We start from the raw sequence: 23065 nt of genomic DNA, 5'->3' as shown, positions 1-23065 counted from the left end.
TTGCTTCCTCTTCTGCAGTAGCCATTATCGGGAATGACTAGTGGACCACTAAGATACACAACCTACTGAACTCAGCAGCAAAAGTACACTGGCTTTTTAATGATTAAATAACTCTACTTGATGTGTGAAGCCAAGTGTCCAATAAATAGAGCTTCTAACATTTCTCTTTTAAGATATATTCCTACATGAAAATTTTTCTATTTAGCTGAGACAACAAAAAAGGCTGCAGCACATAAGTAAAAAAGTAGAAAGAAAAAAAAAAACAGAACCCCATCTACTAATAACCTTGATGAAGATTGACTCAAATCTGGTATAGTGGCACACAAAAAAAAATATCCAGTCATTCTTATGGAACTATTTTCTTCCTATCCATTACATATTTATAAGTCATGAAAAAGAGAGTAAGGAATTCTGGCAGCTGTCAAATGCTTGTTTTCCTATGTAACACAATGACATTGTTTTCCAAGTAGTGAAACACGTGTGACATTTTTCCAGTGTCACCTTCCTTATTTAGACAGCAAGCAAGCTAAAAACTATCAGCTAGGAAATAAGTCTTGGAACATCATCTTGAGAAATTTCAACTAATATGAATGAGCAACTGGGCTTAAGTTTCCATAGATACACACACCCAAAATAAAAAAAAAAAAACTCCTGATACAAGAATATTTACTACCAAAAATTAACAACATTCAAATCAATTAATCTTTATTCAAGGTAGAATTAAGCACACAGGAGGACTGTTTATGCACATTTAGGAGACAGGAACACTAAATATTTGTCATGATTTGTCAAAGACATCAAACATAATATCACTCTAAGATTTAGCATTTATAAGCCTATTGTAGAGTTTTATTGAGAACAATTTTGTAAAACTATCATAATGGAGTCTGTGCCTTAGAAATAATACTTTTAGAAGTGTTCAATTGTATATCTAACTACAGATTGATCTTTACATTTAAAAACAGAAAAGAACTCTTGGAAACTTTTTTTTTCTTTAACGTTACTTGACATCACACAGAAGTGCTACTCCACGCAGTACCCAGTGCTCTGGAGGCTGACGAGTTTTAAGATCTATAGCAGCAATGTAATTCACATCTGTTCGACTGGTCTTTTTGTAGACTGGACATGAATACAAATGTGGATCTTTTGCAGCTGAAAAGACAGAAGAGACATAAAAAGCAATTTAAACTAAGTTGACAAAACAGGACCCTAAGGGACTGGTCATAAGGCATATGGAAAACTGAGTCAAAGTTCAATAGACACTCCTCTCTATCAGCACCAAGAAACACTTTTACTGGATTCTCACACTTTTCATTACTGTGCTAATGCCAGCTGAAGGCCATATGTGGTTTGAAATTTCTGTAGGTTTGAGATTTAAAATCAGCACATAGGAATTCTATGTGGTAAGAAATGTAAACGGACTCACTAGAGTAATTAGTGTTCTTATTAGTTCAATCTTCCCACTGAACATTACTCCTTACCAATATATTATGTCAAAATAAAAAATGCCCTATTTTGAAATGCATGTAGTATTTGAGAATACAAGTCGTCAACTACTTCACTTCAGAATTAGAACAGTGGTCTAGTCAATAGTTCAGTACTTCAGTGTTCATTATTTAGTATCTTGGCTGCTGATCATGCCTTTTATAAAAGATCAACTATTCAAAATAGCATGTAACCAAGCATTGCTTTTAGAGGTGGAATGCTTTTCAACAGACTTTTCCAATTTTACCTTCTGTGGTGGATAGTTCTATCCTATTTTACATCCCTATTCAACAGCATTTCCTATTCTATATGGAAAAAACCACCACATTAACACAAATTACACATTTTCACATAACAGTACTGTCCTTCAGCCGCACAAGTTTCTTTCCCATTCTTACATTCATTTTTTGCCTCAAGGACAAAACATTTTCCACCACTTCACTCTACCTCTTGCTTGCCTCTGTTAGCTCAAAAGCAGTCTTATCCAGGAAAAAATGCATTTTTATTATATAACATGTTCTCTATAAACACCTTATATAGACATGTACAACCCCATGTATATCTTTTATGTTGTGTATACGTGGTTATATGTTTTGTATATATATATATATGTAACATTCATTTAGCATGTGAGAAAGAGATTATTTGGGTTTAGGTTACAGAGGCTACAGAGGTTACAGAGTTTATTTATATGAATGCTGATGTTCTAAATCTGGGTCACATATTGTCAACATGTACAGTTCACCTGTAAATGGGTTAAAAAGTTATTAACGCCATTAAGACCAGAAGGTATCTATCTAATTAGGGGGGAAAGTGCCCATAATCAATTACCAAGGAAGTCTGAAAGCACACTTTAAGTGGAAGATTGGGAAGACTTCCCATTGAAAAAGATTTTATATGTATACAATGAATAGCAACAGCATCATGAAATCCCTATAGCCCAAAAGATTTCCATGTAGTTAAATAATGAATTCTATCAAAATAACATCCTTTACAATACAATTACTTACTGTTATTCTCTGCATATATCCTTATAACCGGCATCATCTCAAAAAGCACCTTCGGCTTAGATTCAGTCAGTCTCATGTTTCTTCTGTCCCAGCCAGCTCCCTCCAAATACAGCCCATACACATAGACACCTTCCAAAGGAGGGCTTGTGATATCATCCTTCATCCATTTAGTGACTTCATTGCACAGCACTACAGTGTCAAGAGCCCATCCTTTGTTAGCCCTTGTTATTTCCTGCCCAATCCAGACAAAAGTTAGAAGGTTACATTTTCGCATATGCACAGAGCCATTTTCCCCACCAATTATATTGTATGGTCATAACCTATCCTCTTCTGTACAAAAACTCCAACTTTTTATAATATTCATGTTTACAGCGATTTGACTTGTCTCTGAGGTACTGATGGTATGGCACTACAAAAAAAGCTTTCAGTACTTTATCTACTATATTTCATTTTCAATCTTTCTATTATATACAATACTTTAAGATTGTACTAAGTAATAACACAACCACTGAATGCCAAAGGTAACCACATCTTGTGAATATTAAAATTTCACAGATTTGATGAGATGAGAAAACATTAACTGCATGTGCAAAGTAAAATATATTTTCTGGGGTTACCTTTCCTTTCCTGCACCTGCACTAAGTGAATTCTTATTAATGAGCTTACTCAGCTCTAAAGCTATGCAAAAAAAAAAAAAAAAAACCACAAAAAAAACAGAGAACACTTGAAGATAGAAATGCTTAAGATTTAACATATACCTCAAATTTAGTCTATTAGTTAATGCACTGGAAAAGACTCAGTTCCCAGTTGCCCAAGTCCTTACTATCCCATGTCACTAAGTTATGGCAAACCAAAGTTTCATCCCAGTCTTGTAAATGTTTTCCAAGATCTTTGTTGGAAGTAATGGGAATTAATGTTTCCCCCTTATTGCAGTTAATTAGATGCTTTAAAAGAACAGAAGATTTATAGTTAATGAGCATTCTAGCTCTTCATCTTTCTCATTTCTATTTGTTTCACCACATAGCAATGCCCAGAAGGTCACTTTGGTATTTACTTGGGATATTAGGTTGTTATGTATCCACAGTCTCTTTTTATGGAACCAGAAAGTTCTGTAGATTCCAGCTCTTTCAAATCCTTCTACTAAACCTTTTCCACAAGCTTGGGTGCAAAAAAAATTTGTGGTTTAGGACTGCTTACTCAAAAGAAATATCTTGTTACATAATTCCAAGGCTATTCCTGCAATTTTAACACAAGTCACCAATCAGAACTTCAGATTACACTACTCAGATCTCAGCCTAAGAGGGGAGATTTTTCCTTCTCCACAAATCTTCATTCTCTCCTCCAAAAGTTTGGGGGTTTTCCCTGAGATCCCATTATATTCCTGCCTGAGTATTCTTTTCCGTTCACATACTCCAGACGCTTATTGTCTCCAATATGTCCCTTTATGCTGACCAACACAGGTATTTATTGCTTCCTTTTAATGTAAAAAGTAGTCCATTTGTCAAATGCAACTAGCGTGCTGAACAACCAACACAATCACCAAGCTGACAGCCATATGTACATTATCAAATACATCAAATCTCATATCCACTAATAAAGTCTTTCCCAGTTTGTGAAAAGATTTCCCTTCTATAGTTCAGCTACTGAACTATAGAAGGGAAATGTAAGATGAATTGGGATGAGTTTTTCTGCCCAATCTCCAGCCAGGTAAGTATTGAACACAGAGCAAAAAAGAAGGGGAAAAAAAAGGGGGAGGGAAATAAATGGCTTAACACTCATTTTCAAGGATACTTCAATGGAAACATGAGACAATCATTCTCCATAATGATGTAAGGTAGCCCCTACTTATTTGGGTCTTGGTCAATGCAGAAGTATATTTTAACATGTTAGTGGTTGAAATACTGAAAAAGTACGTGCAAAGGAAGAACAGTTCACTCAGGAAATGTTAAGATAGTCACGTATCTTCCCTGTTGACATGATGGAGTCACGTGTTTTAATTCATCTTTTATCACACAATATATTTTATTTTTAAAAGTATGTAAAAAAATATATAAGCAGAATGAGACTTCAAACCCACTTTACCTGCCTCATTGCAGTTAAAAATCCCTGAGGATTAAAAAACCCTGCCATCCAGAAACAGTTTGGTCGACTTTCAAAAATCCACTTGTAAAACTGGTGATTTCTTTCTAGAAGCTCAGTAAATCAGAAACCAAGAGTACTGGAAGCCCAAGATGCCTAAAAACAGTAAACATCTTTTAAAATAGCATATTCATGTCAAGAAAAGATAACTCCTCACATGGTAGTAAACAACATAATATTAGCAAGAGATATTTGAAGATCATCTTTCATATCTTGACTTTTAACCTGATGCTTAAATATTGCATCCTACTGAAACCCGAAGCAAAGTCTTTCTTTCTTCAAATTCATGCCTACTATTCCATTTACACATGCATAATGCTCTCCATAGTAATTGTTCATTTTATTACATTTTTGGAAAATTAGATAGCTGTTTAAACTAGGAAGAAAAATAGTATACATGCCTTTTTAATCCCAAGATCAATAAATCAAGATAACATGATTTCTGCCAAAACTGTTCTGGTTTTTTATTCCTCTGAAAAAAAAGCTAGGGAAAATTGATCTCAGACAATGTGGAGATATCAGGTTTGTCTCTTTGAATAGTTGTGCTGTGAAGCATCTGCTTTAGTCCAGGTTTTGTACCACGAGAACACTTTGTGAGTAAAAACAAACAATGAAAAAACCTCCCCGTTTTTCTTTCCATCAGTTGCCATCAACAGCTCTAGCTGTCCCTGAAAATAGTTTCTGAGAGTTGGAATTGTCTAGCCTGGAGAAGAAAAGGTTCAAAGGAGATATTATAAATATTTATACCTCGTGTGCAGAGAATGGAAGAACATGAAGCCAGATCCTTGTCAGTTATAGAAGAAAAGGTAGTAGGCACAAGATGATATGTCAGAAATTCCATTTAAACCTAAGGGTTTTTTTAATTTGGTTGGCTGGTGGCTGGTTGGTTGGTTGGTTTTTACTGTGAATGTGATCAAACATTGGAATAGGTTGCCCAGAGAGATTGTGGACTCTTGATTCTGGAGACCCCTGAGAAACCTGCTTTAATTGACCCCACTTTCACAAGTGTGGTCCTTTCCAGTGTCTACTATTCTGTGATGATATGACTACAAGTCTTAAACTCAAAGAATAGCACCAGTGTAGTCCACTAATGTGGGTGCTATGTTTTAAAATCCATCATCACATTTTAAATTACTCTCTTCTCTCTAGCTTTTTATCCTGTCAACATGCAACAGGCTGTTAAAATGGGAAATACCTGCAAACCCCACATTCATTTCTACTTTTATAAATGAAAGACGGCTTGCTTTGACTGTGTTTATTTTAGCACAAAATCTATTCCAGCAGTTTCACAGTTCTGGTTAACACTGTTTTAAAATACAGATTGAAAAAAAGTATTTACTATAAGTCTAACAGTTTAACCTAGCTCTTCAGAAATAGGGTTTTTTTTCTTTTCATAACAAGTGATGTACACGTACTTTTTTCCAGCTAGCAGGAATCCTTCCATCATACATGCAGTCTAAAGCATCCCTCAAATTTTCACTCATAACGATTGTCCCATCAATGGCAAGTTTTAGATCAGTCAGAGTGCTTCTCACTAAAGAAATAACTCTCTGCATTTGTTCAATCTCCTGTCGCAAAAATATGTTCATAGGCTGAAAAGGTCCCATGTTCTTTAGTTTTTCTTTTACCTGTAGGTAGAAAATCAAAGATCCTTCAATAAAAGTGAAAAAAACAAAGTTGGCCTTATGTCAAGATTAGGCACTAGTATGATTTTTAGGATGTAACACTTTTATTTATGGACTTAAATGGTCAGTTTGGCACCTCCCTTGAATTCTCTGCAAGACAGAAATACAGGATTTGTTCAAGAGAAATCTAGGATGATGAGATTGGCTGTGGTTTTAGTCTAACTCATGATTTAGTCTGTATATCATTCTATGAGCTAATCTCATTTAAAAAGCATGTGGGCTGTTAACCCTATTTCAAGGCATTCAGATGTAATTCCAAAAGACAGTTCCAAGGTTCACTTCACACAAGCCAATCAGGAGTAATTGTCCCAGCTACTTTGCCTCAACATAGTAGCACTATTAATCAGCAATGCCTGGGAATTATCACATTACCAGGCAGTTTTGTATTCTAACCAAACTCACTGATAAATTTTTAATTAAAAGTTAGTAATGTTAACAAATTAACAACTGCATGAACATAACTAGAAATTTTATAGTGTCAATAACCTCAGTCAAAAGCTGATGATTCTACCTCCTCTATAGTACAAATGACAACATAGGCATTAAATGGTTTAATATTTCTTAAAAAGTTCTTACAAAGGCACTTCAGTCCACATTTAGTGATCTCATTATAAACATTAAGAGTCTGGTCAGACTTCTCTACAGCATATTTTGGAAGTATTGCCTGTATGAATGAATTCAAACATGTTTTAAAAAAAGTTGTTTGGTTTTTCTTTTTTTATCCATAAAAAGCAAGATGAAGCAAATGTTTTTGACAGGATTTCATTAACTCACTTCATATGGCACATAATCAGCAGGAAGCTTTTCCAGCATATCATCAGCCAGTCTGGCTACAACTGCCTCTCGAGTTTCACCTCCTCCACCAGAGCTATCTTTAGGCTGGATACTGAGGATGGTGTCCAATACATCTTTGGAAACTTTACTTTGGTAAGTGATATCTGCATTGGGGTGCAAACCAAACACCTCGGGTGTGTCATAAGCAGGAAGGCTCTATATAGTAAAATATAAGAAGAGCACAACTGGATATGGATTTATAAGTTAATCAAAAAAAATTCCCCCCCCAAAAAAAATCCCAAACAAACAAAAAAACAACATAGAGCAAAACCAAATAACAAACAGAAAAAAACCCCCTTACATTGTAAAGTAAGCTAGATTTCTTCAGTCTTAGGGAAATAACTTGCCGTGGTCTATTTGTTGTGTCACAGCCCAAATCACACCAAACAAATTCAGTTTTAACATCCATGTGCTATTTTAATAGTAAGTTTTTTCTTTCATATATCTACATCTTTTATTTCTGTGAGGTTATACGCAATGTCTGGACTCCATTTTTACCCTCTTCAATAACTGTGTGCCTCTAGATAAGTCACTCAATCAAACCACAGGAAAAAGAAAATATTCCTGTCATGACGACGATAACATTGATCAAAACAATTAGTTGTCACTAATAGATATGCAGAATGCTAGAAATCAATGCAGAATCCATGAATAAAAGACAAAATACAGGCACTCAGAAGAAAAGAAAAAATACAGGGAATCAGAAACTCATGAGAAACAAGTGATTAGCTTTGATTTACCAACCTGTATGTACTGAAGGTATTGATCCACCATAGTACATTTAGGTATGCTGTATCCTTTGTAGAAGCTGAATTCCTGATTAAATGTATTTTCATTGAACCAAACCTTTACAAAGGTGTTCATGAGTCTTTTGTCATAGTCATCTGTCACACGACCACCATACTGGATCTCACCTATCATGTAACAAACAGTATTCCAGGAGATCCCCTGAAAAGAGTATTTTAAATACAGTCACCCATTTTTAACTAATTGATGCAATTAGCATTGAAAAGGTCTGTACTTCTAAGATTTATATTTCTGAGATGGCTGGGGGGGTGGGTTTAACATACAGGTTAATATAGAAATTTAAGGTGCACTGGATTAAAAATCTAATTTAAGTCTGCTGCCCTAATACACGTACACTTGGAATACTAAATGTTTATGGGGAAAGAAAACAAGTTAAAATCATGCTTGTATTTCAGTTATTAGGAAGCATTTATATCCATTCCACTACTATAAAGATCTATCATTTTAATATACCTTCCCCACAAAAGCATTCATACCTTCTTGGTATCCATGCGATTCAAGTGGTTCTGAATGAAGCGCACAGTAGCATTGAAATCAGCTTGATTAAACTCATAGGGTATATTCCAACCTAGAGATCCAAACTTGCGCCTTTCTTGAACAGTGGAGTGTAGAAAGGCTACAGCATACAACATTGGTTTCCATTGTACCATTTTACTGGAATCTAGTAAATCCTGGCTGACACCTATTGATTGTAAATGGACTTAATAAGAATCACAGTGATAGTCCTTTTTGAAACTACTTCAAATCAGTGCTAAAATCTCACTCTAGAGATCTTAAGTTGGCTCCCTGCCTCTCCCAAGAGTCTAATTATTGTCCCACAAAGTGTTCTATGCTGGGGACAGTTTATAGCATGTTATTAAGTTGCTCAAATTAAAAGAGTAAACTTCAGGGTAAAAAACCCACAATTTACTAATAGCTGAATTCACATAAAGTTGCTTTCCACACAGACTCTTTGTCCTTTGCTTTATGTAATGTAAAGAGCACTTGATTGCCAGCAAATATTAACACATCATTTTTCTGCCAAAAGACAGAAGAAGACCAAAGATTCGAACACTTTGAACTAAGATTCTAGAAGCCAAAATTTGAGAAAAGAAAAAGCATTTCCTGTTTTGCTGTCCAATTAGCTCTGGCAACAGAACTTCAGCAGACCTTCTCTTCTTAATTTTCAGAACTTCCAGCTCAAAACAGGGACCAAGATATGTGCTGGCATAATTGTGATCAGTCCCTCATATTAGCTTATATTGGCTGTAACATGACCACACAAAAATACCAAAGTCCAAAATTTGGTTTTAAATCGCTGCCATTCTAGCACTCACCACCATATGTTCTCTTTAGCCCAGCTCTGAGCCCTTGCGGTGGTTCATTGGTAAACTTAATAGACATTTGAAGTAGGGTGATGGGGAACCGTTTGTGAATGTCAGTTGTCAGCCATAGTCGAAAGCTTTCATGGACATTCTCTGTCTCTATTAGAGTGTCCATCAGCTCATCCAAAAAGTCAAGTCCAAGGTGGCAGTTTTGCAGAAGTGCCCAACCTCCCTAGTTTAAAACAACAAAATATGAAGTTATCAACATTGTTCACAAACTGAAATCACCCTTTGTGAGCTAAGATGCAGGCTTTTCCTTCTGGAGGTGGTGTTAGCTTATTTGTTTTTTTCATGTAAAGAAGTGGTCCTTAGTTGTCCCATCTGCTCTTCTCAAGAAATCTCTACCTTTTCCATGTCAGTACATTTAAAACATACCTTCCCATGACTATACTGCTGATAAACACTGATAAATTTTGGCTTACATATGGGAGCTCAGGAGTAGCTCCATAGAGGAAGCTGCTAAACCTTGTTCTTCACAAGGGTACCAGGCTTGGAAAATAGCCACATATACATACTTAATTAATCTATTGTTATCAATCAATAGGTATCAAACTTTCTCATATGAATTCCCATACTACATATAGACATCTCATATACCTCTTCATTAAGAGGATATGTGAGACAATGAGGGAAAATAACTGCATTTCTCTTAACTAAACAAAAGGTGCTCCTCCTCCCTATTTTTGAATGAGTTTCTTTTCATCTGATCTGCTAATTAGCTCTTTATGAGGAGTCGTCAAACAAGAACCAAGTTGTCAAGAGGCAAAAGTCAAAGAAAAATAGGTTATACAGACGGGGAAGAAGCTCATAACACAAGAGTGTAAGAAACTTAATTTTTTCACATCAGCAGGCCCAGCAGTACTATCACCTGAGGGGCAAAGCATGCTAAATTGGAACATCTCACCTTTTCTTTCTCATACAGATAATTTTGTTCTTTAATTGCTCCACGTTTCACTTGTAAAATGCCTGTGCTACCAGATGGGCCCTCCCAAGTACAAATCCAGACTACAGCAATACAAAATATTTTGCTACACAACCTTGTTTTTCTCAAGTTTATGTAGCTATCAATAGTATATTTGAAATTAATTTTCTCGATTTAACAAAATGCATTTGTATTAGTAAAAATACAAAACAAAAAATGTTCTGAAGTGCTTGCTCAAGAATACTTACTAGTCATGTAACCAAAAAAAAAAATCAATTCAACTACGTTTATCAGTCAGCAATCTACAACAAAAACTCTATTTTATATGCAAAACACTCCATTTTCAATGAAAAACATCTGTATAGTATCAAAAAACTTGTTATGGCCAACTAAATGACTGAAAAGACAGTTTTATCACTTAAGACACTTATTTATATAAATAAATATAGGTTCTTGCATTAGCATTAACTACCCACCAAACAACCTTATTTCATGACAGGATTTTTATTTCTAAGTGTTTAATACAGCTACAAAAAGCATTCAGATTTTTGTCACTTACATGAGCCATTGTCTGCTGTAGAAGTTTACGAGCATGGATTTCTTGTCCCTGGCCCATGGAAACACAGCACGTTTCTGTCTTTAGTCTTTTTCCCAGAGCAGTAATTGAGTCCGTAGGATCAGAGCCCATGGAAAGAAAGCAAATGAGGGGAGTACGTGGATCTGACTCTTCCCATGTTTTCTCCAAATCCAAGATGACTCCCTCTGCGTATTTCTCACCCATAGTTTCAGTGATGTATTTTCTTGCCTATATTAAAAAGGGCAAATTTAAACTGTGACCTAACCATTTAATAGTTTTCTTCCCAGTGTAAACCAATAAGTCAGTTGAAGAGCAAAGACTGATAAAAATTTATACCAGAAATAAAAATATGCAACAAGTTTATTTTTACATGTCAATACATCATACTGTCTTTGATGGTGTTATTTCTTACAGCATTATAAGACCAGTTAAAATTTTAAAAATAATTATTATATTACAAATATCTGCATGTATTGTTATAGGTAATACCTATAATTACACTATAAAAAAAATAACCTCTCTAAAACTTCAGAAAAAATTAATTTTTTTACATATCATATCTCCATTAGACAGTGTGACTCCTAGCCTTCAAATCTAGGAAAAAAGGAGGAAAGCATTAAAGATGGGTTTCAAAGCTGTTAAGCCTTTTCCACCTTCATGGTTAAACAAACAACGAATTAACAGTAGTAATGATGAAAATAACTATCAGTAAGTAAAAGATCCAGAGGAACAGGTGAAGACCATCTCTTTTATTTCTTTTTGATTTATCTTTAGAAGTTTTAGATTATTGTTCTTTCTTTTCTGAGAAATAAGAAAGGCTCATTCAAACAGTTTTGAGATGATCTTTCTTGTACTCTTTCCCACTACAATGCTTTCATCTTGGATAAATCTTCCCCTTAATACCTCTGGGTTATTTCTCAGAGACAAAAGATATTCAGCATTAAGCATTTGATGAACTATCAGCTTTCATAAAATTGTAAGATGAAAGTGTATCTTGTTCCCATTAACAGTAGTGAGGAACTAATTTTGCATGATCTGTTTCAGTCATATAGCACACATCATAGAGATATTCTTTAGACAGTACTGTTTAACCTACTGACTTCTCTTCCTATGGGATTTTTGTGAATCCAATCACAATGTCTAAAGATGTGCATCCATAAAATTAATACCACGCTTTTACTGATGCATTCCAATTTCAATAATTTGTCATTAATTGCTCTGAATTGCCAGGAATTCAATTGTTTTTTTCTTTTGCACTGGAGATAAAGATTAAAAATAGGCTCCTAGAAGTTGATTTTTCTTTAAAATAGTCTGTTTAATAACCTTCAGTTTTATACTTATCTTCTTTTTAAATAGATGGCTTTAAATTAAAAATTTCAAACAGACTTTAATACAGATTTTTCCAAAATGGGTCTAATTCTTCCATGCAGGAAATGGTTCCTCAATTAAATTGTTTTCATGTTTCCTTTTCCCTCAGACAACTGAGTTCACTAAAATATTTTACTTCAGCCTAACAAGGGGACACTTCTAAAATTCCAGGGAGTAAGCAAGGACACTGAAAAGTACCTTCTGAACTGATAAAGAGATCTGGATAAACACATGTGACTCCAGCAGAAATCCTATTCCACAGTGAAATCATTGGATAATATTTGTTCAATTCATTAGAATAACTTTGCTAATGCTGCCCTTGTAATAAATGCATAAATTTTCTAAAATGAATTTCAGAAAACGCAACGTAATGGTCCATTACAGGAAGGTGCTTAGCATTACATAAAACAGCACTGAACTGCAATCTGGTAACTATTTATTCTAGTGATACCTAAATAGACCATGTTGGCTATATAAAAGTACCTGAGCTATGGTCCTGTCAGGACACCACGATCTGATAAGAAGAAGATGTCTGAAGCAGTCCAGAGATTGACCATAGCCACTGGGAACCAATTCTTCTTCGGGATTCTTACTATCAAACCAGATTTTCCACTGTTTCTCTTCACTGGAAATCTGCAGTTATGTCATCAAAGGAATAAGTCTCACTAAACAGACAAGTCATATTTGCACTGCCACTAGGTCACAAATTTTTAATGATAGTCAGAGACACATTATCCACACACAGACATTTGTTTAGCAATATTAGTACACAGGTTTAATAAGGCTATTAAAAATTATAGGATAAACTTCCAGGTTTTAAGTATGGAATTACAGAATGCAACAACACCTTTATGCATTCATGTTCTGAAAAAAAGAGCTACTACTCAGTATTTTTCATTACTTTTAACATATACCAAATGCTACTTACTTAGTTAGCTGCAATACACTCAGTGTCCGCTAAAACTGTTCATACAAGTGTTGAATTTACTGAACACCCTTTCCACCACATGGTTTGATCACTACCAGACAATCACTGTCAAACGAGAGATTAATTTTAAAAGCTCTTACATACTTGATCAAGAATATCTGAAAATTGTTCAAGTTTACTGAGCTCCACCAAGTTCAGCCAAGTCATATCCAGAATCCATTTAGCTGGCTTAGGAGGACAAGCTTTAAGGTCTAGAGAAGCACCACCTGCAAGAAATTGAACTTAGTTACAATTAGAACTGTTGGAGACACAAATACAAACAAACAAAGAAATAATAAATAAAATAAGACCTTTGGAAAATGTAAACTAGATACTACAAGACTATTTCACATGATTAAGCTTTCCCAAACTGGAGAAATATGACTTAATAACTAAGGAAGGTCATAAAGAAATTTCTGAGTTAGGTAATATGCAAAATTTACTTTCAAATCCTATGTTTCATCTAAATTTACATAATTTTTTAAAATCCAGAACAGCTTCTCATTACAAAATAAATCTATGTTTTACTGCAAAAGAATTAACTTGGCTTTGGGTTCATTTCAATGTTTTTTTCTTTGATTTTTTGTTGATGTAGATAATGCAACAACTTTGCCAATGTATACATTTGCCTTCCTTGAAATTCAACTGAAACTAAAAGAAAGCAAAAACAAAATAAAAGGAAAACACCAAACACAAGAATCCAGATTTTTAATCATGAGGTTACAAGGGTTTTCTACTTTATAAAATCACACCATATTTTATGAAGCAGAGTTTATAGTTTGGTTAATTTATAATATTTTCTTATATTATATACCTTAAATGTAGTCTTTCTTAACCAATTTACCTTTTGAGGCTTTACTGGTTTTTTTGTGCAATGTGCCTGGAAATAAATGCTTTTTGGGAAAAGATATTCCAAAGATATATTTATCAATATTCAGTGTGCTGCTATAAATTAGAACTACCATACAATGTTATCTGTCACCAGATCAGAAAGATAACCATGTATTCTTACAATTGACTGGCTTCTAATGTACAAAAGAAAGAAGCAGGTTGGCTTGGAGAAATAACCAAAGTTTTCTATAATAATATGTATGCTCTACTTAAAATTGTTCCATAGTTTCAACCTTTAATAAGTGTCAGAAATTCTTCGTGCTTCACTCTGTTTCTTTGTATATCAATCTTCAAAGTAAGCAATAATGTGAAGAGAAATTTATGCTCCTCATAGAGTCCTCGAGCAGTATATTTGAACACTTCATATGTCATATATTCAATAATATTAGTAATCCTCTTGCTGGTTATAGGGCTCTTGGTAGACCTGTCAGAAGAAAGGTCTGCAGTTGAATGTTTGCAGTTGCAAATGACAAAAAGCCATAGTTCTGTATTTTCAAAACATGAAAGATAACAGATCACAAGCATAAAATATCAGCAGCAAGCTAGCAACAACTTTCAGATTGAAGGAACAACAAAAAAAAAAAATAATTTCTGATCAAGCCTTTTTGCATACCTGAAAATCAATGTAGTATAATAGTTTTTAACTGTCTAATGCCGAATTTTGAAGGACTGTAAGTACATTAGAAGATTCGTTGCCTTGGTAACTAACAGACGAAGTCTTATGGGTATTTAAACTGACAATTCATGGTCAAGACTGTAAGAAGCAAGTCTTCTTTCTGATATTAGCTTACAACAAATCTTTATTGTACTACAAGCACCTCCAGGACTGGGTAAATACAACTTATTGTTAGCTAAATTACCTGGCCAGGGAGCGGTCAAAAAGCCACAAAAACTGCCGAAGCAAAGTCTGATACATGACATTGACCATGCTCATCTCAGTAATAAGGAAGTACAAGATGCTTCCTCGAGTTGCAACTGAAAAAGAAAAGAAACAAGAATGTGTTCGAAGTAGAAATGCAGAGCAGAAAACTTTAGACCTCTACAACATGTACAGTGGGTTTAATACTAATGATAACGATAACTGAAGTTCCTTGAGTTATTGTATTCTTTACTGCATAGAAAAGCAATAAAATTATTCATTTAATCCTCATTTATACATCAGCAAAAAAAAATCTTTTCTGCAATTAATGCATACTATGTAAAGCCTAGTTTCAAATATGAGCATATCTGGAGAGCAGCTGGATGGTACACTGCAATGTTCAGATTGTCAGTAGAACATATAAAAATTATGGTTGTTTGAAGTACTGTTTGAATGTCCAAACAAATTTCTCTTTACAGACTTTTATAGGAGTCATGTAAAAGCCAAATGAACTATATTGATTTAACTTACCCAGCACTGATTTAACTTACTTTCAGTAGTCATTAGTTTTAAATACAAAGGTTTTACAAATTCTGCAAAGCTTTCTTATACACTAACTGTACCATTTCATACTTTCCCTAAAATGCAGGTAATTCCAGAGAGCTTTCCTTTTTTTCCTCCACTTTTTTCACATTTTCACCTGTCAGTTAAAATCCAAAAGACAGATGAAATGTGCTGACTGTAATAACTTATGGAGAAATGATGAAGCATTCATCAGAACAGATATAAAGAGGATTTACCAATATACTGGGCCTGTAAAAGAGTGTCAACATGTTGAACTCAAACATACAGTTACCTAAACACCCTAAAGACCAGCACACTTGTATATAGAGCAATGGGAAGTCTACAATGAGAATAGATCACTCCATTTTATAAATTCCACATGAACCTTAACATTGAATATTTTCTCCATGATCACGCAATATGACATTTCCTAGATACATTTTACTTATGGGAAAACAAAGATCCTTCCCACAAATTATGGTCTTCCTGATCTTATCCTACTGTTTCTCCTACTCTGAGTATTGATGTTTTAAATACGTGGTCAAGCCATTTGTCTTTCATCACTACCTTCACTCACCAGGTCTATACTCTTCACGGGCTGAGTTGATCTGTATTTCAGTTTCAGCAGAAGTTTGCAGTTTCTCTGTTACTTCTTCAGCAGTCTTCTTAGTGTCAGTCAATACAATTAGTAGACTCTCATCATCTGCCAGAGAACTTTTAGTGCTTGTAAGTCGGAACAAAAGGTTATCTTCTAGGTCCTTAATCCTCCTTTTGTTCATAGTCACATCTTCAATAAGATCAGTTCTTTCTTTCTCTAATTCCTATTGAAATACGTGGTAATATTTGGAAAACAGAAAATCAATCAAAAATAAAAGCAAAATAAAACAGTTTAAAAAATACTGATCCTACTAAAACAGTGTAAGTCAAGAGTAACTGCAGTAATTTGGGGGTAAGAATTCCAGTGGTATTTCTGACACAAGGTCTATTACCAGGTTTCTGAACCGGCTACATAAGTAGGCATTAACAACTCTTTTCAATAAATACTATGGAACATCCTCATATCATGCCCTAAAAGAATAAGATGCTCAGAATAGTAATTGTTTTTCTTTCCTTTCTGTTTCAGAAAAGACAAGTGCAAAGACCTTTCCAGGTATAGGACTTTTTTTTTCCACTCCATCTGATCTCATCCTCATTTATGCCTTGTTTTTTAATCAGCATATTGAAAATTTAGTCTCAGTTACAATGGCCATCCTAAGTCATCAAATTAAGCAGCAAATATTTCAAAAAGTGCCTCTGAAAATATTCTTCCATCAAACAGGGATGATGGAAGCCTTTCACTAAAATGCTTCATTGATTAAGAAAATATGTAGAACGTAAGTGTTTATTTGATTATTTTTTATAATATAGTCTGTGTGGTTTATGTACCTAGTTTGTTTTCCAGTGCTCTTATATAAAAGATGGACACCTGTTAATCAACAGTTTCACATTAAAAAAAACACCAAACCTGTTTGAAATATCTAAAAAAAAATATTCTTCACAGATAATAGTCCTTTCAGTTCATTCTTATAATACTTTTTAAATTAACCTTTAAAAACTTATTACAAATTAATTGCTCAGAGATAAAAATCCTCTATTGAAATATTACAAAATGTTTCAATACATTACAGTGAAATAAAAAGAAAGAATAGAGACCGGATGGGTTAAGAGTCTTTATAAGATATGAATCAGCAGTAAGTGAGCCAGTTGGTAGAAATATTGGCTATGTCTACAGAAGTACTCCTTCTTTGTTTACAAAGGTCTGGTGAACAATTTGAACTAACTTGGAAGTTGTGTGTTCACCTTTGCCAAGTCCACTTCTGCACTGCTCACTGGCTGCTAATATTCCAAATAAACAGGGACAACACTAAGAAATACATAACCTCTCAAATAGCACTAGAGGCTTAATGGATCTGAGACCTCAGCAAGGCTTAAGGAAAGGGTTTATTCCCACATTTGAGTAGCCTTCATTTATACAGATTTGAAACACTGTTACAAGTTGGATATTGCTATTTTGTTTTCTCGCATTCCAAACTTGCGGTCTTCTCACCCTACATTCTCCTTACATTCCTAAGTAATTCAAGTATTCATTTCTTTCAAAGAATGTCCTTTTACCTTAAAAAGGAAATTAAGAAAAATCATTGTATTAGTATCAGATTTAGGGTTTTTTCTTGTCACTTGTACAAAAGGTACATTGAAACATCATCATCAGGTAGAAAATATTATTTTACAGTCATTATAGAATAATGTAAATGCCACATAACTTAAGAGATGTGCTTACAGATTCAAAAGATTCTGACAAAAACTGATGAAAACAGACAAGAAAACTACAGTTAACTGCATTTTAATCAACTGATGCCTTGTGAAACTAAAGAAAAACAGGTAACAATTTTAGGAAGCAAGACAAGCATCATGTAAGTTTGATGAATCAGAAACCTTTTTTTAAAAGTATAGTATTAAAAGAAAGTTAGCATCCAATTAAATATAATAATTAACATGCTGAGCCAAATTAAGTTTCACGTTTTGCTGAGTTCAGTTTAAAAGGTTAAACATACTTTGGAGTGCAATGCATTTTAAAAACTGAAAGCTGTTTTCCGCACAAGAAGAGCCTGAGAAACAAGTTGGAAACAGAATTAACAAACTAAAGTGAAGGATTCTTAGATGAGAACCTTAGTGAAAAAAATCCATCTATTAAGCTCTTAAAATACTTTTTGCAGATCAGAAAGTGGACACAGTTAAAAGTTTTCTTCGTAACTTCAAAAATTTCCAGTCAGAACAGCAAGGATGAAGAAAAACTAAGCCAAGTTGCCATGTACATAAATTTAAGGAACTTGCATCAAAGAGGCTGTTTTGAATCCGGCTTTATGGAATTCCTTTCACAAGCAGATGACATTTTACAGTCTGTAACAAAGTACGCTAGTTCTTGTTAATATCCATAAAATATAAAAGCTGCTAAATAGCTTATATCATTCTATCAAAAATGATTCACAAGTACAAGAATTTGTTCCTTACGAATCCTGAGCCTTTTTCCAGCACAGATCTTGAAATATGAATGTGAAAATTCAAAAACCCATAAACAGTTCTTGCATGTTATAACTCCACTACTAATCTGACATATCCATGACACTAAATAAAAAATTTTTTGTCAAATTTCTTAACAGCTAATGTATCAAAATAAGGATATCAATAAAATAACATGTTATACTACATTCAGACATATATCAAGTCTCTCAAATCCAATTATTCCATGAAATAGAGTATAATTAAATTTATACAGATGTGCCAGCTGCCCTTTGACCTTCTCATGCTTCACTCACAGTCTTGGAATTGGTTTAACATTCTGATAGAAGAGAAGAAATCAGTACCAGCATTCTTATCAGTAATCAATCAATTCTGTGAAATGTATTTGACACAGATTTTACTAATGAGCATACCAAACAACACAGTAGCAGATAGTTAGACTCTGCAGAAACTTCAAATGATGAGGTGTAAACACTCCTTTTCCTTCTTGCATGTCTAAATCTCATTCTTTCTAAGATCAGAACTGTATCAGAGACAGTGGAATGGCAAGAAGGATAGAAATGTGCATGCAAATCCTGAAGAACACTAATTTCAGAGAAATAATCTCTTTTTGGGATAGAATTTCCTCACATACATTCTAACACTGGATATCACAAAGCAGTGATACTGCTCAAATCATTTGGCAAACTGCCTCACAGCTAAACAATTCCATCACTTCCCTTCCAAAGGCTACAAAAGGTAGCAAGAATCCAGACACTTAAGAGAGGAATGCCCAAATTCCCAAAGATGCATAATTAGATACCACAGAAAAAAAGGTATTGGATCACAGGATATTTCAAATTGACTCTTCAGGAAACCTTGAACCACAGGATGTATGAACAGAGGCAAAGTAAACTGTAAAGTGGTACGTATATTCTATAGAACTCTCCCTTTCTGTCAGGCAGCCCACTTGTCATTTATCTAGCAAAAATATCCCCCAGGTGGTCTCAAACAAAACAGTAGTGAGTATACTACTCTGAGAATCTGGTTCAGAAAGCGTAGTATGTCCACTCATTAGACATTCCCTGTTAGTGGCAAAGAGACAGCCAGATAGTAGAATAATTTTAATTTGGAAGGCACCTACAGAAATTAGCTAGTTCAACCCCCTGCTCAAAGCATGTCGAATAATTCAGTTGCTCAGGGCAATGTCCAGTTGAGTCTTGAACCCTTCCAAGAATGGAAATTCCACAAAATCACACAGTAATCTGTTCTTGGATTCCTGGGTAATCTGTTCCTGGTTTTGACCGCTCTCAATGTAATTATTTTTTCCTAATATCTAATCAGAATTCCCCATGTACCAACTTGAGTCTGTTACTTCTCAGTCTATTGCTTTGCACCTCTGATAAAAGTCAAGCTCCTCTCTTTCTGTGTCTTCCAAGCAAGCATACAGAAACTGCAATGACTGGAGGAATTTGTTGATAAACTGACTTTCATCTGAAGGAATGTGCTGTATTGCAAGGCCCAAGAAGTGAAGTTTGGCATAAGGCTTTGTGAATATACACATCACAGCATGTTTCAGATAAACAGTGATAATTTCATTACATAGTGGGTTGTCAAGCTGTCAGTGGTTGAAGCAAAGCTGATGGTGCAATGAACCTGTCTGACAAAATATAGACCGTCACAGAATGAGTGTGATTTCTCTCATGAGATCCATGGACTGTTTGGGAATGAAATGCAACTACTTGACATGAACAAGATGACTGAGACCGTTAACGAGAAACATCTTACATTTGGCGAGGGGGGGAGGTGGTGCTGGAAGAACAAGAGAACCTCAACAAATGCCACACTAAGGGAACAAAGACATTCACCTCATTCCTCTCTAGTGAAGGTAGCCTGGAACTATTGCCAAAATCTTAGTAAATACACAGTCATAGTGTCTCCAACATTGCATGATTTTATAGCTACAGGGATTAGGTGTTCAGTAGTTTAAAAAATACCAATCAGCCTCTCTCCAGAACTGCTGGTGGCATGTTGATTGGGATTGTCATCCTGAAATTGGACTTCCTCAACTAATATATCTGCATAGTCAAAATCAGTAGGTTTCCCCTTGGAGCAAGAAAGTAGCTAAGTCTAAATCCTTTTCACCAAAAGGTTGGTGACACCAACTATCCATGGTTATGTTGCCCTGAGCTCCACAGTGTGTAGACAGAAGAACATCAGTTTTTATTCTAAGCCCTTTTCCTTTTCATAGGCCATTCTCATGAAGTTGTAAATCATTGAGGCAGAAAAAAATAAGGTGAACATGGTAAGGTTGCAACAATAAAGAGAAATAGAAACTTCCGCATAAATAAGTCAATTGCTTCCGTGCCAGTTTTTAAATCATCACAAATAGGTTATATTAAGAATAATCACAATAGAGAGAGTCAGAAAGTTACCCTGTAATATGGTAATAGAAAGTAACAAATTAAAATTAAAGTAAAGCATTCTACAGGTAAATGTAAAAAGTACAACCAGGAAAACAGATACAATCAATTCTTTTACCTGTTTCTCTGTGAGAATGACTCTGCCTAAGAGTTGATTTTCAAGACCTTTCATCGTCACAGTAAAGTCAATTATGGAGGTTCGAGCACTGATTTCAGGAGAGTAACACGGATTTGACAGTTTTGTAGTAATGTAAAGTCTGAAGCCATCCATAACTTCTACTTCCTTATCACCAACTTTCACCTTAAGAAAAGTATTAAAAAGAAGTCTTGAGATATCAAGAACCAGTACACACTCTTTCAGATACTTCATATAGGAAAAAGGGCTACATTTTTTTGTTTAAAGGCATAAAAATACAGTTTTAAATTATACAACTGATGCAAACAATTTGCTGAGAATACCTATGGACCACTTAAAGTAGCCCATTCACAGATTATTTCATTTTTTTTGAATTGTCATAAGGAAAAGGATAAGGAACTCTATACACTAAATAGATTGAGCATTTGTAATCTTAAACTCTACTTTTTTATTTTTTTTTGTATTAGCATTAATCAAATTTAAATTACTTTACTTTTTCATAGTCCTATATTTAGTAGGCGTTATTTTGTTAAGGGCAAAGGTGGGGGGAGGGAAGGAAAGGGGCATTTCCACTTGTTTGCTCATTTGTTTTATTTTTACCTTGTTAGCTGAACCTGTTTTAATGATGTTTCTTTCCAAAACATTATCCAGTGCTGGGTCAAGCTCTTCTCCAACATCTTCTACTAAGAGAGGCCTTCCCAAAGAAAGGCTGTCTTCTAAATGATTTCTAAAATACTTGTGATTCAAAGAAGTGATCTAAAAATATAAAAAGAGATCTATATATTATGATATGACTAGTTAACGAGCTTTATGGTTTTTTAATATTTATAAATTATTTCATTTTGTTTAAATTACTGCAAAAAACAATGGTCTGATGAGTAGACTAGTATTAAGGTGAGAATTGTGACCACAAGAAAAGGTAGCATCAAATTACAATATTCTCTCTCAGATCTCATAGAACTAAACTTCTATTTTGCAACTGCAAAAGTAGAAGCAAAGCAGCACTGAACATTTGCAGTTTTTACATCCTGTGAGTGCAACTACTCAAGAATTTCACAGTAGAAATTCACAGGGACCTTTTAGCACCTTCCATTTTATCCTGGATAACATCCCCAAGTCAAACTGCAGCAGGGTCAATTCCAAGACCAGGGCTCTTCTGGTTTGTTTTTTTTTCTCCTTGAAAATTAGGTGGTTACATCGGACAAGACCTTAAACATTCTTTGCTTTAAAATGTAGTCCTCAGTATAACCATGATTAATTTTTAACACATGCACAAAGCACAAAGCACATTCAGCTTAGATTTTAAAAACGCTGTAAAACAAACTAATAATAATTTTTAACATAACTAGCTAGGCATCCATTAAAGGGTTCCACACCAAGATAAAAATCAACATTAAACTGGTAGAAATACTTTCAGAGCCACTCTATTATCACCCCTCAAGTTCCTCTTTATGGTTTTCAGGCATCTTTTTTTCAAGGTGATTTATTGGTGTAATGATAATTGTAGAAAGTAAGGACTTTCTTTCTCATACTTTCATGTTTGCATTGAATTGGTGTTTCTTGCCTTAGACTGTACATTGTGGTACTACTGTCTTCCCTGTATACTTGCAGAATACTTAGCACCTGACCTCCATACTAAGACAACAGAAATTAAAAATAATTTCTGATTAAAAGGTGATAAAAATATCATGCTATGAACCTTGATTTTAAACATTTAGATGAAATTGTAATAATGAACTAGTTGATGTTTTTTTCCTAACATTTACAGTATTCTGCAAACATATTTATTTACCAGACATTGCCCATCCAGCCAATTACCCACAGTTTATGTTTCATTAAAATAAATTCATTAAACAAATGGAGTCACTGGTGCTAACAGGCTTCAAATGTACACTTTCATATCTAGTCAAATTTCAAATGTAACAAAATATATCTGAGATGTCCTTTATATCCAGACTAGACATTTTATGTAAACGGCATTTGCTAAGCATTATGTGA

The 23065-nt window shown here is 34.4% G+C and overlaps 1 protein-coding gene across 1 annotated transcript; it reads right to left on the bottom strand.

Moving 5' to 3' along the window:
• Positions 1-679: 679 nt before the first annotated feature.
• LOC135404346 (dynein axonemal heavy chain 5-like) lies at positions 680-21822 on the bottom strand. The gene is made up of 15 exons (XM_064639078.1): positions 21668-21822; positions 21050-21232; positions 16050-16293; positions 14910-15024; positions 14283-14473; positions 13264-13385; positions 12675-12824; positions 10806-11051; positions 9277-9496; positions 8437-8642; positions 7898-8101; positions 7094-7309; positions 6050-6262; positions 2496-2727; positions 680-1152 (listed from the first exon to the last, which is right to left on the bottom strand). The coding sequence occupies exons 2-15, from the start codon at positions 21200-21202 to the stop codon at positions 1001-1003; spliced, it is 2664 nt and encodes an 887-aa protein (XP_064495148.1). The 5' UTR covers positions 21203-21232; positions 21668-21822; the 3' UTR covers positions 680-1000.
• Between the last annotated feature and the right edge of the window lie 1243 nt (positions 21823-23065).

This window comes from Pseudopipra pipra, chromosome W (assembly GCF_036250125.1).
Source record: "Pseudopipra pipra isolate bDixPip1 chromosome W, bDixPip1.hap1, whole genome shotgun sequence".
Classification (NCBI taxonomy): Eukaryota; Metazoa; Chordata; class Aves; order Passeriformes; family Pipridae; genus Pseudopipra; species Pseudopipra pipra.
The sequence above is the reverse complement of the archived record's forward strand: the minus strand, read 5'-3'. Positions and strand labels throughout refer to the sequence as shown.